The 16,852-nt window shown below is 44.6% G+C and overlaps 3 protein-coding genes across 3 annotated transcripts in view; all 3 read left to right on the top strand.

Moving 5' to 3' along the window:
- On the top strand, positions 1-6,667 carry paip1 (poly(A) binding protein interacting protein 1). Its single transcript, XM_083672743.1, has 11 exons — positions 1-386; positions 993-1,141; positions 1,309-1,506; positions 1,641-1,753; positions 3,115-3,226; positions 3,379-3,504; positions 3,669-3,775; positions 4,114-4,231; positions 4,323-4,377; positions 4,747-4,825; positions 5,506-6,667. The coding sequence occupies exons 1-11, from the start codon at positions 194-196 to the stop codon at positions 5,594-5,596; spliced, it is 1,341 nt and encodes a 446-aa protein (XP_083528869.1). The 5' UTR covers positions 1-193; the 3' UTR covers positions 5,597-6,667.
- A 359-nt stretch (positions 6,668-7,026) lies between these two features.
- On the top strand, positions 7,027-11,879 carry cUnh5orf34 (chromosome Un C5orf34 homolog). Its single transcript, XM_083672897.1, has 11 exons — positions 7,027-7,374; positions 7,611-7,700; positions 7,816-8,202; positions 8,322-8,599; positions 9,001-9,102; positions 9,243-9,363; positions 9,954-10,045; positions 10,238-10,307; positions 10,655-10,746; positions 10,852-10,907; positions 11,221-11,879. Exons 1-11 carry the CDS (start codon positions 7,168-7,170, stop codon positions 11,424-11,426), a joined length of 1,701 nt encoding a protein of 566 aa, XP_083529023.1. The 5' UTR covers positions 7,027-7,167; the 3' UTR covers positions 11,427-11,879.
- A 1,181-nt stretch (positions 11,880-13,060) lies between these two features.
- Positions 13,061-16,852, top strand: part of LOC310807515 (FYN-binding protein 1-like) — a gene marked incomplete at its 5' end in the record, with an annotated part of 6,342 nt that continues 2,550 nt past the window's right edge. Inside the window, 7 exons of the mRNA XM_083674013.1 lie at positions 13,061-13,955; positions 14,228-14,339; positions 14,769-14,842; positions 15,041-15,063; positions 15,749-15,795; positions 16,029-16,167; positions 16,774-16,852. The exon at positions 16,774-16,852 is cut by the window's right edge and continues 81 nt beyond it. Of these exons, the coding sequence (XP_083530139.1) occupies positions 13,061-13,955; positions 14,228-14,339; positions 14,769-14,842; positions 15,041-15,063; positions 15,749-15,795; positions 16,029-16,167; positions 16,774-16,852 (1,369 nt within the window). The remainder of the gene's footprint in view (positions 13,956-14,227; positions 14,340-14,768; positions 14,843-15,040; positions 15,064-15,748; positions 15,796-16,028; positions 16,168-16,773) is intronic.

Raw genomic sequence — 16,852 nt, 5'->3', positions numbered from 1 at the left:
ATCCGATCGCGTCCAGCAGCAGTTCCAGAAATAGTAAATATGAAAGTGAGAGGCTGAATGTCTGCGGTCGGACCAGCGAAACATCCAACACCTACCGTCAATTGTCGAGCCGACTCCCATATTTTTGGACCGAATGCTGTTCTGAGTTGTGCCTCGGAACAAGCCTTACTAGCTCGCATTTTTACAAGCAGAGATGACAGAGAATTTCGACCGAGCTCCCGGGGCAGGCAGAGCCCGGATAAAGCCTGCGAGCCCCGGCCTCGTAGAGGTGGGAGACGGGGACGCCAAAGTTTCGGTTTTCAACCAGCGGGAGCCGCTGAGACAGCCGCGGACGTCGCCGCCTCTGGCCGAGAACAACACAAGCGTCGGCGAGGCTGTCGGAGCAGGTAATATTCAGGTTCGACCGGATCATGCACGGCTGCAAGCCAGCTAGCAGGCGTTAGCTAGCTGCCCCCTTTGGTTTATTTCAATCTTGACTGATAGCCAACATGCTTTCACCATGTACGGTGACATTTGCTGTGGTCTGCCAAACTGTGTGAAGTAGAATGCTGCTGGCTGGGAGCCGCACACCAACAACCCGCCGACACCGTTCCGTTGGTTTACTTTTGAACTCGCTGCTTTATCCAATTCGACCCTCGTCACATCAGCTGCGTTGGTACGATGAAGGATGCGAGGATGTTTTTCTCCTCAGAACAGATGGTGGCATCTTTTAAAACCTCTTGATTTATGGCCGTGTGATCTACGGGATTGCATTTGTAGCAGGGCATAGATTAAATCGACCATCACGTTACATACAGGCGATGTAAGTTGTTAGCTGCCTCAGTTCGACCTCAGACTAGTGATAAAGATAGCTAATGATGAGAGGCATCAAATTACAATCGTTATTTTTAATCCACTTATTAAGGAGTCGTTGACAATGTCTTGGCTACCTTCCTGCTTCCAGTACTTCTTTGGGAGAAATGTAAATCACGTGTGTTATTTGTTTTCCTCAGATAGAAGATCAAACAAACCCCATCACACCACATACAATAACAGCACTCCTGCATCCAAGGGGCATGGCCTGGACTCCCTGGCCAAGACCTCTACACTGTCAGCCAACGCACCCGAGTTCTACCCAACCAGCAGCTATGCCCAATATGAGGTACAGTACAGGACCTCCCAGGGGCAATACACAGAGAGAGTTGGCTCATAAAGGTGTTTGACAGTGAAGAATGTCAGTCCGTCACATGTGTTACTAATACACTTAGTTTCTGAACATTTCTCTGTTATCCAAATTTCTCCTTATATTTTTCGGCTTTTAATTTGAAGGAATCTGTTTTGGATGAAAGCAGTGATGGCTATTACCCTGAGACGTCATTGGATGAGTTGGTTCAGGAGTTCCTCAGTCACCTAAACTCCTCACCGGGGTCCTTTGAGTCAGACATTGAGCACATAGCTAACATGCTTAATGCCTGGGTCACGACCGAGGAGACGCTTCAGGAGTTGGTGGAACTGATCTACACGCAGGTAGACACACGCTTTGTTCATCCCCGAGGGCTTGAAAATTGATTTGTGCTGTTTACAATTGACTATAAGTGTCCACACCAGCCAAGCACATGGTTGCTCATCTAATCTGCTGTGTGCTGTTTCTGTTTTTGCAGTCTACTGTTATCCCAAATGTTGCTTACACGGGAGCAAGGCTCTGTAACTATCTGTCTCACAACCTTGCAATCAGCCCTGCGAGTGGAAACTTCCGTCAATTGCTCCTCAAAAGGTGAGCTTAGTGTATATGTACAGAACCAGTCAAAAGTTTGGACACACCTTGCCAAGAGTGTGCAAAGCTGTCATCAAAGCAAAAGGTGGCTACTTTGAAGAATCTAAAATATAAACCATATTCTGGTTTGTTTAACACTTTTTTGTTTACTACATAATTCCATATGTGTTCCTTTATAGTTTTGATTTCAATATTAATCTACAATGTAGAAAATAATTTAAAAAAAATAAAGAAAAACCATTGAATGAGAAGGTGTGTCCAAACTTTTGACTGGTACTGTAAATCATGTCAAATGCCATTAACTACAATCAAGTGTGCCATGAGTATCTCTGGTTGTTTACATGTGTTCTAGATGGGTCACCAAGAGAAACACCTGTTCTAGACTGATACAGAAACTTAATCTTGCTGATGGTGTTTAAAAAAAAAGAAAAAAAAAAGATATTAATTGGTATTTGACAACTTGGAACGGAGACAGGGAAACAGAAGAGAGGGAGAATGGCGCAGATTGCCGGACCTAGAGGGAATCCTCGCATAGCCGACGTGTTTATTGCCAGCTGGGCTACCGCTAGGCCGCGCCGCGGCCTGTATGATGTTTGACGTTGAGTTCCTGTTTGACATATCGCTTCCTCTACCATGACCTTCCCCTTTCTCTCTCTCTCTGTCTGCTGCTCTCTCTCCTTCTTCCTCTGCCTGCTGCTCTCTCTCCTTCCTCCTCTGCCTGTCTCTCTCTCCTTCTTCCTCTGCCTGTCTCTCTCTCCTTCCTCCTCTGCCTGTCTCTCTCTCCTTCTTCCTCTGCCTGTCTCTCTCTCCTTCCTCCTCTGCCTGTCTCTCTCTCCTTCCTCCTCTGCCTGTCTCTCTCTCCTTCCTCCTCTGCCTGTCTCTCTCTCTTCTTCCTCTGCCTGTCTCTCTCTCCTTCCTCCTCTGCCTGTCTCTCTCTCCTTCTTCCTCTGCCTGCTGCTCTCTCTCTTCCTCCTCTGCCTGCTGCTCTCTCTTCTTCCTCTGCCTGTCTCTCTCTCCTTCCTCCTCTGCCTGTCTCTCTCTCCTTCCTCCTCTGCCTGTCTCTCTCTCTTCTTCCTCTGCCTGTCTCTCTCTCCTTCCTCCTCTGCCTGTCTCTCTCTCCTTCTTCCTCTGCCTGCTGCTCTCTCTCTTCCTCCTCTGCCTGCTGCTCTCTCTTCTTCCTCTGCCTGTCTCTCTCTCCTTCCTCCTCTGCCTGTCTCTCTCTTCTTCTTCCTCTGCCTGCCTCTCTCTCTCCTTCCTCCTCTGCCTGTCTCTCTCTTCTTCTTCCTCTGCCTGCCTGTCTCTCTCTCTCTCCTTCCTCTGCCCGTCTCTCTCTCCTTCCTCTGCCCGTCTCTGTGCTTCAGGTGTCGGACAGAGTATGAACAGAGGGATGTAGCAGTGAGAGGGGATGTGGAGACTCAGAAGAAATTCCACTCCTACGTGCTCTTCCTTGGAGAGCTCTACCTCAACCTGGAGGTAAGGAGCCTATTGGTAACGTTCATTTAAGGGTCTTCTCTGTGGTCCAGGTCCGTTTTTACCCCAAGCCCCCACCACTCCTCACATTTTATGGGGGTGGGGTGGGGGGGTGTTTTCAGTGTGACTGATACATGTGTGGTGTACTTGTTCAGGTGAAGAGTGCGAAAGGGCCACCATCGCGAGCTGAGATCCTGCTCGGTGCCTTGAGGGACCTGATGAACGCTCTGCTCTCCAACCCAGTAGACGGAAACCTAATCTGTGCTGTCAAACTGCTCAAGGTTAGAGAACCCGCCCTAACGAACCTTAGAACCAGGGTTCAGATGGTATATCGTTAACATATCAGTCAAAACCAAATCAGTGTACTGTACATGTCAGTGTTGATACTTCAGGGCGTATCCTCCTGTGGGTCGTTAATGGTTCTACTGGTGGTGTTTTTCTGTAGTTGACGGGCTCGGTTCTGGAGGACGCGTGGAGTAAGAGCGGGAAACCAGACATGGACCAGCTGGTCCAGAGGATCGAGAACGTTGTACTGGATGCCACTTGCAGCAGGTGTGTGTAGGTGTGTGTAGGTGTGTGTAGGTGTGTGTAGGTGTGTGTAGGTGTGTGTAGGTGTGTGTGTGTGTGTGTGTGTATGAGAGAGAGCCATGGCGAGAGAGTGGCTGTGTTGAGTTTATTAGAAACACTCCTCCCTCTGTTTAAACCATCAGCCTGTTTTAAACTGTTTAATTCAGTCAACGGAATGCTCCTTTCATTGGCAATAAGAAGAGCTGCTTAGGTGAATGACTTAATGAATGAGGACATCATATGACTGATTGTGTGTGTGTGTGTGTGTGTGTGTGTGTGTGTGTGTGTGTGTGTGTGTGTGTGTGTGTGTGTGTGTTCCTCAGGGACGTGAAACAGATGTTGTTGCGGTTGGTGGAGCTGAGGTCCAGTAACTGGGGCAGGGTCCATGCAGCTGCGGCCGCCAGCGACGCCACGCCAGACAACGACCCCAACTACTTCATGGTGAGTTTGGTTCAGAATGACGGCGCGTGTTCACGCCTTCCTGGTGGTCACTGGTCTCGCTGCTCATCGTTGTTGTTGTTTTTTACCTCAGAATGAGCCCACCTTCTACACAGCAGACGGCACGCCCTTCACAGCTGCTGACCCAGGTGAGGGGTGTGGTGACGTACAGAAACCAGTCAAAAGTTTGGACACACCTTACCAAGAGTGTGCAAAGCTGTGTGCAAAGCTGTCATCAAAGCAAAAGGCGGCTACTTTGAAGAATAACACTTTTTTTGTTTACTACATAATTCCATATGTGTTCCTTCATAGTTTTGATGTCTTCAATATTAATCTACAATGTAGAAAATTAAAAAAAATAAAGAAAAACCATTGAATGAGAAGGTGTGTCCAAACTTTTGACTGGTACTGTATCCTTAGTACCGATCAAGGTGAAAACTTTGAAAGCCAACTCACCATTTATCCGCCTGAATTTTTATTTTTATTTTATTATTATTTATTTCTTTTCTTTTTTACAGAATATTCTGAAAAATACCAGGAGATTCTGGACCGAGAAGACTATTTCCCAGAGCTTTATGAGGAAAACGGAAATGAATTGTAAGTATACATGGTTTATGGTTATACGTCATTGTCATTGAAGCTTTTCGTTGGTAGTTCCAGAATATTCCCTTAGAGAGCTGCATACATTTTTACTAAACTGTATGAGGTAGTTTGTTGCATTGTTAGCGTACAGTAAATGTGCTGCATTTAAGTTGTATGAGTGTTGGACGCAGCCCAAATAGCAAGGTCACCCAGGTCACATACCCTTATGCCTGTGTGAGGGGATGACCTGTGGGCCCCCCTGGTTGGGTGGGTGTGATTGTCTGGCCCACAATGCAACAGGGGAAGCCAGAGCCTCTGAATCAGATTAGTCAGCAGATGGGCGAGAGAGGGGGCTTAGCTGGCTCACACCTACCCTCACTCACTCAAAACTGTGTGTGTGTGTGTGTGTGTGTGTGTGTGTGTGTTTGTGTCTGTGTAGAGACACTATTTTAAGCACCAAACACTATGACACAATTAAACCATTGAGTTATTAGTTAGAAATATTTATTAGTGAATTATAAAATCATGTATTAACAAATGATTAACATGAAGTGCATATAACCCTTTTACAAACCATTTATAAACTCATTGTAAAGGGTACCTTGATGTAAAGTGCTGCGAGAGTGACCTTGATAAAAACACTTTGTTCTACAGCTGTTATTCCATTATGTAAATGACTTGTTGTGTCTTCACAGATTTGACGACGATGAGGATGAGATGGACCCTGAGATTGAGGAAGCTTTTGAGAAGTTCTGCCTAGAATCAGAGAGAAAAAAACGACACTGAAGCGACCGAGAGGAAGCTGTGAGAGACTGAACAGGCACCTTTCTGTTCGACTTGCTGGAATGTTTGCGACTGGGAAAAATCAAAGAAAACTAGCGATTGATACGTTTATTCCTGGGTTACAGTTTTTTTTATGGCTGGGATTTTCTTTGGATGGAACATGGGGGGACAATCTACTGGATCTACTTATTCTAATGCTGTTATTCAGACTGTTTGGCTTTTTTGGGTTGGGGAGTTCGATTTTTTTTGCTTCTTTCGATTGTTTCAGAAACACTTATTTCCCTCACTCTTCGTCATGAAGCTGTGGGGAGAAGCTGTGTGCTGTGGATTTTAAAGACTACTGCGTATCTGAACAGCAGAGTAGCATCATCAAATGTGTGCATAGTTTGATTGCGTACTAACTGTGAATTATCAAAGACAAAACCTAGGTTTGGGCTGCGGGGGTTACTGTACATCAGCTGCTCATTCAGTAGGACACAAGATAAACGATGTTGCAGACAGAAACGCATTCTATTCTGCATGTCCTACTTGAGTACGTCCCCAGGGTTCAGCCCCAGAGCCATCTGTATCTGTCAGTGGTTGGCCATTTAGTTTATTTTAATGGTCAAGTACCCTGTTACAGGCTATGCATTTAAGAAGGGGGGGTTTGTGAACTAACAAAAACATCTTGAAATACTACTGAATCTGGCAAATGGCAGCAAACTCAAAAGTTTTTTAAATGTAGGGGTATTTTTGTTCTTCCTTTTACAGGTTTTAATGGACCTTTTTAGATATTTAAGTTATTTGACAGAATTGTTGAGGAGTACAACACAGTCCCTGTTTCAGGCAACGGTATAGTTTTGAATGCAGTTTGTCTGTTGAACATAGCTTTAAATCTCTTGCAGTCTGGCAGTTTTCAACGGTCAATGAGAAACACACCCCACTGCTCCAGGAATGTCACAACGGATGAATTCAACTCCAAATTCAGTTTGTTTTTAACCATCAGCCATGTATGGATCCCACACAAAGGAATGTTCGTTTTATAGTTTGTAAATATTATTTACAGTATTGTTTGCCTGCAATAAATTCTTTATAATATGCCTTTTTTTTTACTGACTCTTCTTTGTGTGAAGTGCATTCATCAGATAGGTCAGTGGCTGTAACAGAGGAAGTATTAGGTCATTTAGGACAGCCGTGGCACATCGCATCTTGCTTTATGTGTTGTTGTCATATGTGTGAAGTGCTTTGATCAGACACAGATGGATCCATGGACGTATAGGCTATATGAGTGTAGCTCACTGAAAGGCCTATAGGTGGCGCTAACCAGGTACGTTCGCTTTGACAGTGAAGTGCTCCGTAGTCCGTAGAAGAAGACTCTCATCCAATGGGAGAACGACTTTCGTGTTGCGGGAAGTTTGTTGTTGACGACCTGAACGGAGCATTTTCATCACTAATTGTAGGAAAAAAGCTGACGATGTAGTTAAACGGTGTGATTTTGCGTTTTATATTGCTGTCAGATGCATTCCGTGAATAGATGTATGTAAAGCAGCTTGCCTGACAGGTGAAGTTAACGGCGGTAGCGAGCCTCTGGAGTGATGGCCACCAGCAGTTCCAGTCTCAGTTTGATGGTCATGTATGAGAATGAATCGGTGGATGTTCGTTACGGAGATGATTCCCGGTTACACCTGTCACCCTGTGGTTCGGAGTTCGTGTTAGAGAAAGGCCCAGATCCGTCTGCGCACCCACTGCAGTCTACAGAAAAGGTTCGACAGAGAACGAGGTTCGCGATCAGTCGCTACAAGGTAAGAAGAGGTCAACTGGAATCACTGGACAAACGCGTCCACTGACTCCTCTCTTTTTAGTCTTCACTGCTGACCTGAAATTGATTCACGCATTAAATGGTTGGTGTGGACTCCACTGATTATCTTAAGGGAGGAAGGAACCTCACGTTGTCCTTCTAAGAAAAAAGTTCCTTCTTCTCCCCCAATTATACTTTTTTATACAACATTTGACAGTCATGTCTTTGCTGGTCTTGTAGGAATTGATGACAGATGCGTTGGAGTTTAGGAACAAGTATGCCATACGACCCTACCTGCCTGAAGAACTCATCCCTGCTGACTGCAGAAAGGTATTGGGCCCTTGAAAATCATAATAAATGGATGGAAAAACGTATTATTTACTGTAGTATTACTATTTACAGAGACTGACTTTCAATATCCTATTGAATTACCCTTGTCTTGCAGAAGTTATTCAGCATTGACTCAGAGGTGGAGTGGCCGGCATCTCACTCCTGTCAGCCACAGGTAGGACCAGACGGTGAAACCATCGTCAGCTCGGTGGAGGGGAGGGCCAGCCTGCTGCTGTCTCCCTCTGGAGAGGAGTTCTCTGTGGAGTTCACCTGCAGCCTCAGTCAGAACCCACGCCACAGGGATCTGACCAGAGAGGACCCAGGGGGGAGCGCAGTCAGTCAACACCAACAGACAAAAAACCAAACCTGCTTTAGTAGAAGCAACGATCATCTGCAGACGAGAGTTGAGGAAACCAAACATGCTGAGGCCAGAGGAGCCAATAATTCAGAAAGATCAAGGTCTTGTTCTCCTCATGGCTACACCAGACCTGGGCAGCCCAAGGTAGAGCTCTCTAGTGATGTTATATTCATATCTCTTAGTGTCATTGTGTGAAGACAATTACACATTTCTATGTTGTGTTCCCTCTAACCTGTTGTTTGTATTATTTTCTGTATCGTAAGCCAGGAGAGCAGTACCAGACCACCAGAGTGGTCCAGCACCACTCCTGCTCCTGTGTGCAGTTAGCGTGGTGCTACCCTCTCTCTCTGGCCCTCCACCACTGGAGAAGTCGTCATTCCCAGCCCTCTAGAGAGACCGCGGAGGACGGAGCTGGAGAGACAGAGGGAGAGAGAGACGGGAGGGAGAGAACAACAACGATACCAAATCCAACCAGAGGAGAGAGGAGGTCCCGTCTACCTGAATCCCTGCCTGTTAGATGCCCCTCACCACATCACCACAGGTTCATCGACTGACTGATTATCTAAATCAATTAGCCTCACACAGCCTACAAAATGTCTTGTTTTATTGTTCTATTTTGTAGATTTGTTATTGCTATTTTGTCAATATTTGCTATTGTTTTTTATGTCCCATGCACCAACCTCACCAAGTCAATTTCCTGTATGTGCAAATATACTTGGCCAAATAAAAAAGAATTCTAAAAGAATTCTGATTCTGATTCTGGAATTATACGTCAATAGAAAAACAGCTATAACACAGTTAGCCTTGGTGCCTCTGCAAGGTTGTACGTCTTATTTACTAAAAATGTGCTAAACTCATGCTGTGTGATTATCTGAACATAGACAGGAGGTCTACGATTTGAACGATGTTCAAATCGTAGATAACAATGTTCTTTGTTATTAGGTGGAAATTAAGAGACTCTCTTGACCAAGGTGAACAGGACCCGGAACAAGACCTTCGTACAGAGCTGGTCAGAGTGCTGTGGTGTCAAGGGGTAGTCTACAGGTAGTTCACTTCAGTATGAGTACACTGTGGTATTCACACTATAGCGCCTAGATAACATGTAAATACTGTATGGACGTCCTCCATCATTTTCGGTTTAAATCACTATATTTGCTGTGTCCTTCACTATCTCTCCTGTCCAGGATAGTGGATGGGGTGATCCCTGTGGTAGAGGTTTCCCCAGGGGATGGTTCAGTCATCAGGTCTAATGGAGTACTGGCCAGCTACTTCACCCACAAAAGAGCTAGGCCTGGGTCTGGAGAGGTAAGGTGTGTGTGTGTGTGTACACTCACTGAGCACTTTCTTAGGAACACCTGTACACCTTCTCATGGTGGAGGTGGTGGAATGGTGTGGGGAATGTTTTCTTGGCACACATTGGGCCCGTTAATACCAATCAATCATCGCTTGAATGCCACAGCCTATTTGAGTATTGTTGCTGACCTTGTGCATCCCTTCATGGCCACAATTTACCCATCTTCTAATGGCTACTTCCAGCATGATACAAAGCAAAAGTCGTCTCAAACTGGTTTCATGAACATGACAATGAGTTCAGTGGCCTTCCCAGTCACCGGATCTGAATCCAATAGAACACTTTTGGGATGTGGTAGAACGGGAGATTCACAGCTTGAAAGTGCACCTGAAAAATCAGCAGGAATTGCATGATGCAATCATGTCATCATGGACCAGAATCTCAAAGGAATGTTTCCAAAAACCTTGTGGAATCAATGCCACGAAGAATTGAAGCTGTTTTGAGAGCAAAGGGAGATCCTACCCAGTATTAGTATAGTGTTCCTAATAAAATGCTCTGTGAGTGTATATATATGTATATATTATATGTCCCTCATGTTTTCCAGGTGAGTGAGGTAACATACCACCTGAGCAGCCTTCCTCCTGACAAGCCGGGGCAGGTCTTCTCTGTGTACTCCATTGTAACTCGTGCCAGCAGGTAAAACACCGGTACCTTCTCGGTACTCAGTAGTTCAATAAAGGTGCTATCCTCTCTGTCTTGGCCACTGCTCAGTGAAGACAGAGCCCTATCTGGAGATCTGTACCTAGTCCTACATTTACTGAATTGAAGTGGAGTAGACACTTACTCAATCCTCAGATATAAACACTTACACACTGGTTGTTTTCACAGGATCCTCGACTGTTACAACCAAGCCAGACACTCACTGAAGCTTTCTTCTACACCTAGCTGCTTGGAAAAGGTCAGGCAGGATGATTATTCTGTAATTTGACAGAACATATACAGTACCAGTCAAAAGTTTGGACACACCTTCTCATTCAATGGTTTTTCTTTATTTTTTATTATTTTCTACATTGTAGATTAATATTAAAGACATCAAAACTATGAAGGAACACATATGGAATTATGTAGTAAACAAAAAAGTGTTAAACAAACCAGAATATGGTTTATATTTTAGATTCTTCAAAGTAGCCACCTTTTGCTTTGATGACAGCTTTGCACACTCTTGGCAAGGTGTGTCCAAACTTTTGACTGGTACTGTATAGTTATATATATCACATATTGATATTAATCTTTCGTTGTGTGTAGGAGACCAGTTCCTCTGAACCAAGGTTATATGAACAGGAAGTACACATCTATGAGTCTGATCACATGAGGACCACAGAGATGGTACAAAACAGGTAAGATGTACTGTATGTGTTCTTTGGTGTCCGCTTTTGATTTAAAGAATGAGATTGGTTACTGGAGATAAGCTTTTGTCCTGTCATTTTCACTTCCTGTCTCAGGCCTAGCTTGCTGCCGAGTGTTGCTGCAGAGCTGGAGAAGATTAGACGCTTCAATTGTATCCTTCGTAAGGATCCTTCGTAAGGATCCTTGGTAAGGACTCTGGGTGGCTGGCATGGGTCACATGGGTCACAGGCCTTGCTACATGAATGTTTCCAATGCTAATGTAGCTACTGTGCTATTGTTGTCTTGCCAGCAAGTTGGTTATAACAAAAATAGATTAAATTGATATATATATATATATATATTAGCTGATGCTTTTATCCAAAGCGACATTAGTGCCATGCTCTACCAACTGAGCCACAGAAGACTTGAATTGATTAGCTGTACAGTAAATAATCAATCCATGTTCTTTAACCTGCTGTGTCCAGTTATGCTGGAGAACAGTAATCTGCTCAGGAAGCAGAGGGACTCCCCAGGGTTGGGCGACCAGGGTTGTAAAGACCAGGTCTCCTCCCTCTGTGACCCAGTCAGTCAGAGCAGCATCGCTGAGGCGCTCCAGAGAACCTCCAGAGCCATCCAGGACATCGACACACTCCTCTCCAGCACAACACTCACTCCAAACACTCATGTGTGATGGAGCGTTTGAGTAAACCTATTTTAAAGCTCCCATACATCTTTTGATGATCTACAGACCTCACACATAGGTCACAAGTGGACCCTGAGGCTGAGAGGCAGACAGGCTTTGACTACACCCTCCCAAAGCTCACTTCCTTTCCACCCATGTGTGCCTACTGTGACTGTGGTTACGCAGCTCAATAAAAGGAACAACGATGGTGCTGTGGCGTGTGTTGAAATGATGAATACAATTTGTTGTCAGATTGTTACAGGAATAAGGAAACATATGAAGTTATTGTCTGTCTGATTGTAATGCAGTCTCTATCTGAGTCCTCTTGTAGTTGTATCATGGCCAAGCAGCTTGTTGAGGAATGTGACAGTTTGGTAATTCATTGACAAAATGAAAAGCTATTCATATTCTGATTTGTGGAGTTCTCGACTGTACGTGTGTCATGAACTGTATTGTGCTTAATAAAACCGAAGGCTTCTCAAATGAATGTATTAATATGGGTTGTCTTGTTCAAGAGGAGGTTAGTGTGTTGTTTCGCTCTGCAGAAAATTTCTGTTGAATCTGCAAAAACAGTAACGGGCGGTACTGTCAAAACTGCAGAAGGAGAGAGAGGTGTACTGATAAACTCCTAAGGGCTTTGTCGTCAAGAATCATGGTGAGTATTGTATTCTCTCCCATGTCATTTTGGAGTTTTGATAATTCAGTATAAGGTGAGGTTGTATACTGTACATGTATTGAATGGAGGATACATATCTGCATTTTAGTACACAGTTGTCACGGCAACTATTTTTGCTGCGTTCCAGTTCATTTCTGATAAAAAGAGACTTCTATTGTACTTGAGTCAACACTAAGCTAGCAGGCTATCCGTCAGACCCCCGCTGTAGTCACTTCTCATTTCTCACCTCTGTGAATAGTAAAACCGGAGGTAGCTCTGTACATGCGCAGCACTAAAGGCCTTACTGAAGGACAGTATTTCACACTGTTTTAGACCCACAGAGGAACAGGGCTGCTCACAGCGTGTGGTGGAGATTCACAGAGCTTAGGTGAGTTTGTGGTGGAAGGGGGTTAGGGTTAGGGTTAAGACTAACTTTAACCCATGCTGTACCAAGGAGTGAATGGATGTTTGAGAAGCCATATGCTTTAAATACAGTTCAGTGAGGAAAATGTTGCCTATGGTCTATTGCTTCAACATTGAGGCCACAATATTCTGATTGCAGATGTACTGTTCAGTAGGTCTGTATCATGAAGTTCTCTAAACCAAAACCAAAAGTATACAGTGTGCAATATTGCAATATTTTTTATTAGCAGGAGAGAACTTGTACAGGGGGGTAGCAGGGGGGAAGAGGTCTCGGGGTTGGGGTTAGGGTTAGTATAGGGGGGGTAGTGAGGGTGAAGCGGTCTTTAGGAGGGACTGTTAAGATGTAGCTTGAAGAGATGGGTTTTCAATCTACGGTGGAAGACCGGAAGTGACTCTTTTGTGTGTGACCTGTTTCAAATGGTTCTAATGTAAAGGCCTCATGAATGCAAACATAGAATATTGACAACAGGTTCCACCCGAAAACAATCGGTAAAATTAGTTTTCTCTGTCTTTGACTTGCTCTCTCTCCCCTCTTCAGGAGGGGACATCTCACTTCAGGGAACTTATGGCAAAATTCAATACAGGAGGCAGCCCCATGGAGGGAGTTCGGCCCAAACTAGCAACCCAGTCCAGCCACTCCTCTGGCTCCCCTCTCTTAGCCAAGAAGGCACCCCTGGGGAGGGGCCTGGGTGGGGGGGCTGTGACCACCAGTGCGCCCCTAGCCCCCAAGCCTATGTTTCAGAAGAAATTTGACACCCCCGCCAGAGAGAACGTAGGGACTTCGTTCCCTAAACTACAGCCCTTCAGGCCCAAGCCTTTGGAGACGACAGGGGGCAATGAACCCACAGGGTCTGGGTCCACCTCTTTCCCCAGACCTCTCCTGAAGACGGCTCCAGTCAACACAGCCTTTCTGGAAAACAAGGTCAAGGCATCGCCGGCATCAGCCTCAGCTAAACCTCCCTGGATGAGTGAGAATGGGGCTGAAAACTCCACCAAAGGCCCCAAACTGCCCACCACCCACAAACCAAAGACCCCCCCCATCTCAGCACTGCCTTCTCACCTGGACCAGGGGACCCCAAAGGAACCCCCCACAGCGGGTACTACCCCCAAAATGCAGCAGAGCTCCATCTTCAAATCTCTACCAAAAGCACAAAATGGAGTTGCCAAAGAGGGAAGTATGGTATACACTGTCGCCGTGAAGACAGGAAGCCACAGAGCTTTGAGCTCTGGTGATCCTATGCCTCCTACACCTCCCCTGTCCCAGAAACCCAACTTCCTGGCAGAGAAGGTTGGAGTGAGGGACAGAACGGTCTCTCAGAGGGAGAATGATGACCCCTCTGCTCCAAAGAGGAAGCCCCTGCCTCATAAAGCTGCTCTGGGAAACCTTCCTCTGAAACCCAGCAGACCACCTCACGTCAACTTAGAGAGGTTCAGAGGAAGTGGAGTTTCCAGGAAAGACGGTAAAAGCTCTGCTCCCTTGCTTTAAGAACTTCTAAAATGTTTGAAATAATCCCCGTTCAAACCTGTCAGTGTTGGACAGTATTTACGGGATGTGGTGCACCGCGCAACTGAAAGAATTGTAAATGTCAGTGAGTTCAATTCTATTTAGAAGCATTATTTTCATCCTTCCTTATTTCTGCGAAGTGACATGTCTTGCTTTAGAGAATCAATACGGGGAAATAATTGATGGGTAAGACAGAAAAAGCAGAAGGCTTCTTCTCTTGTGTGACAGGCCCAGGGTTGAAGACATCATGTCCTCTTCCCCCTCCTCTTGCTCCTCACACCGGTAGCAGCCCCCCTGGCCCTCCACCGCCCTGCCCTCCCTTTCACCCCCCACCAGCCATGTAAGTACACTGCTTCTCACAGCAGTCAAAAACCATGAATAGTTGAAACAGCATTTTCCTTGTTGTGCTCGGCTTGAACAAAAGCCTGCTCACATCATGACTCTGTGACCAGAGTTGCCTACCCGGGCCGATGGTATGCCATTGTCCATGTGGCGTTTGTTAGTCTGCTAGTCGCCGTAGAACTGTTTCTCACAGGAAGTTGGGGTTTCTGAGTTCACATCCTCGTGCATCTCTGGTTCACAGGTTTACATCATGCACATCACAGCACAGAGGAACTAGCTACTCTCCCTCAGACTGACTGTAGACTTTTTAAATAGTTTTTTTTTTTTTTTTTGTATACAGACTGAAGGCAACATTTATTATCAGCAGTACAATTTGTATTTGTTTTCACAAACAAGCACTGCGTCCCTGTTTCTGACCTTGTACCAGGGGCAAGCCGGACCAGGAGGAGACCTATGACGATGTTGGGTGCATGGACCTCCCACCACCTCCTCCCTCTGGAGGTAAGACTGCTTTAATCAATCAATCAATACATCAATCAATACATCAAGCATTCATCAATTAGGTTCCCTCTTATCTGAATAGGAATAATATGTTTACAGCTCATCAGTTGTGGTGCAAGCACATAGAGCTAAAATAGATATTGTACACGTAGATCAAGTCATTTTCAGCTTGATTTATTTGACTTATTCTCATTACAGGACACCCAAGTAAGAATGTTGAGGTAAGATAATTAATGTTGTTTCAATTGGCACATTGAAGTACGAGAACAGCATATATAATGCGGTTACATAGGGCACTAAATTGGTTTTAAAGTATGTGCGGTATGTTGCATTAAACTTGCTGGGACTAAAGGGACGTTTTTTTTTTTTTTTTAAATATGTTTTTAGGGCATTTCTGCTTTATTGGGATATAGACAGTAGAGATTGACAGGAAGGATGGGAGAGAGAGAGAGGAGGGATGACATGCAAGATAGGTAAAGGGTCGGAATCGAACCAGGAACCTTGCGATTACGTGGTATGCGCATTAGTGTGCTACACCACTAAGCACCCCAGGGGACGTTTTTCTAACACGGATCAGTGTTAAGAGATGGTTTGTGTCAGAGACAGCATGCAGCTTCACTCATAAAACAGGCACTGGCTGAACATGATCTCATTCAACATTTGGTTTCGTTGAGATATGTATACTGTTCAAATACCCGCATGTTGCTGCAACATACACAAGCTGTTGAAATATTAGCTGCAGAGCTGACCCCAAAAACGTCTGCTACAACAGTAGCCTTCCGCAACAACATTCAGATGAAATATGTGTGTTGTGTTCTATACTTTGAGAGGGAGAGAGTCAGGCTTATAGTGGTTCACACAACCTTCACATTAGTCTGATGTAAGGCTTGTTCTTTCCTCTAACAGGCAGAGGTCTGTGGTGAGGATTTGTATGAGGAGCTGGAGGAGAGATGGTGAGGTGTCTTTAACACGGAAACAAAATGAATGTCTCTTTGCTCTCTCTCTATGCTGCTCTTAATTTGTACGTCGTACATTTCTGTGTTTTTATGCATGTGTATTTTATTCACGTTATTGTGGTAAATACTCAGTGAACATTTCAGTGATGTATTTTACTGCCTTGATGAATAAAGTAAAACAAGGGAAAGTAAAGTTATCTGAATACAATGTTTACCTGTTCCCTCAACAGGACGGCACCAGAGACTAAAGAACCTAAGGAACCTAAGGAGAAGAAGAACGATAAGGAGGAGATGAAACGATCAGAGCAAGAGAAGAAAGTGCAGAAAGCGAGAGAGAAGAGGGAGCAGGAAGCCAGAAAGACGTACAAAGTAAGACAAGTGGATCTGCCCACTCTGGGAATCTGTCAGAAGTATTCTGTGACAGTGTTGGGATTTATTACTTGAAAAAGGAATCTATTACGTATTACTAACCACATTTAACAAAAGTGATCTTGTTACATTACAAAATGACTTTGCATGGAAAGTAATGTATTACATAATACTTGTAATATACAAGTATAAATAAATACACTGTCCATTCAGCACCGAGCTCCACTATTGGCCAACCTGTATCAGATGAGCGAAGGTGTAGATTCTCCTTTAGTACTTTCCTCAAGTTCTCCAATACTCATAAAAGTAATATATTAATTAATAATTATATTACTTATATTATATTAATATTATATTAATATAATATAAGTAATATACATTACCCCCAACACTGAACACAAGCACATCATATACCACTGGAAATGTACAGTACATCATAGTGAAGACTGCGATTTCATCACACTAACTGACACACTAATCATACTAATCACACTAATTTACATTAGGTTACGTTAGATTTAGCCAATGCATTGAAATAAACTGTAGTTTGACAGACTTTGTAGATGTAAGGGCTCAAGTCAAGTAAGCATATTTTGCTTCATGTAGCTGTCGGGCCACATCGCGGTGATTTACACAGTGAAGGCTAGCACAGACTGTAAAGGAGGGAAGACAGACCTGCTTCTAA

The sequence above is a fragment of the Argentina silus genome (assembly GCF_951799395.1).
Source record: "Argentina silus genome assembly, chromosome: 7".
Lineage (NCBI taxonomy): Eukaryota > Metazoa > Chordata > Actinopteri > Argentiniformes > Argentinidae > Argentina > Argentina silus.
Note: the sequence above shows the minus strand (reverse complement) of the source record. Positions and strands in the feature narration are given on the sequence as shown.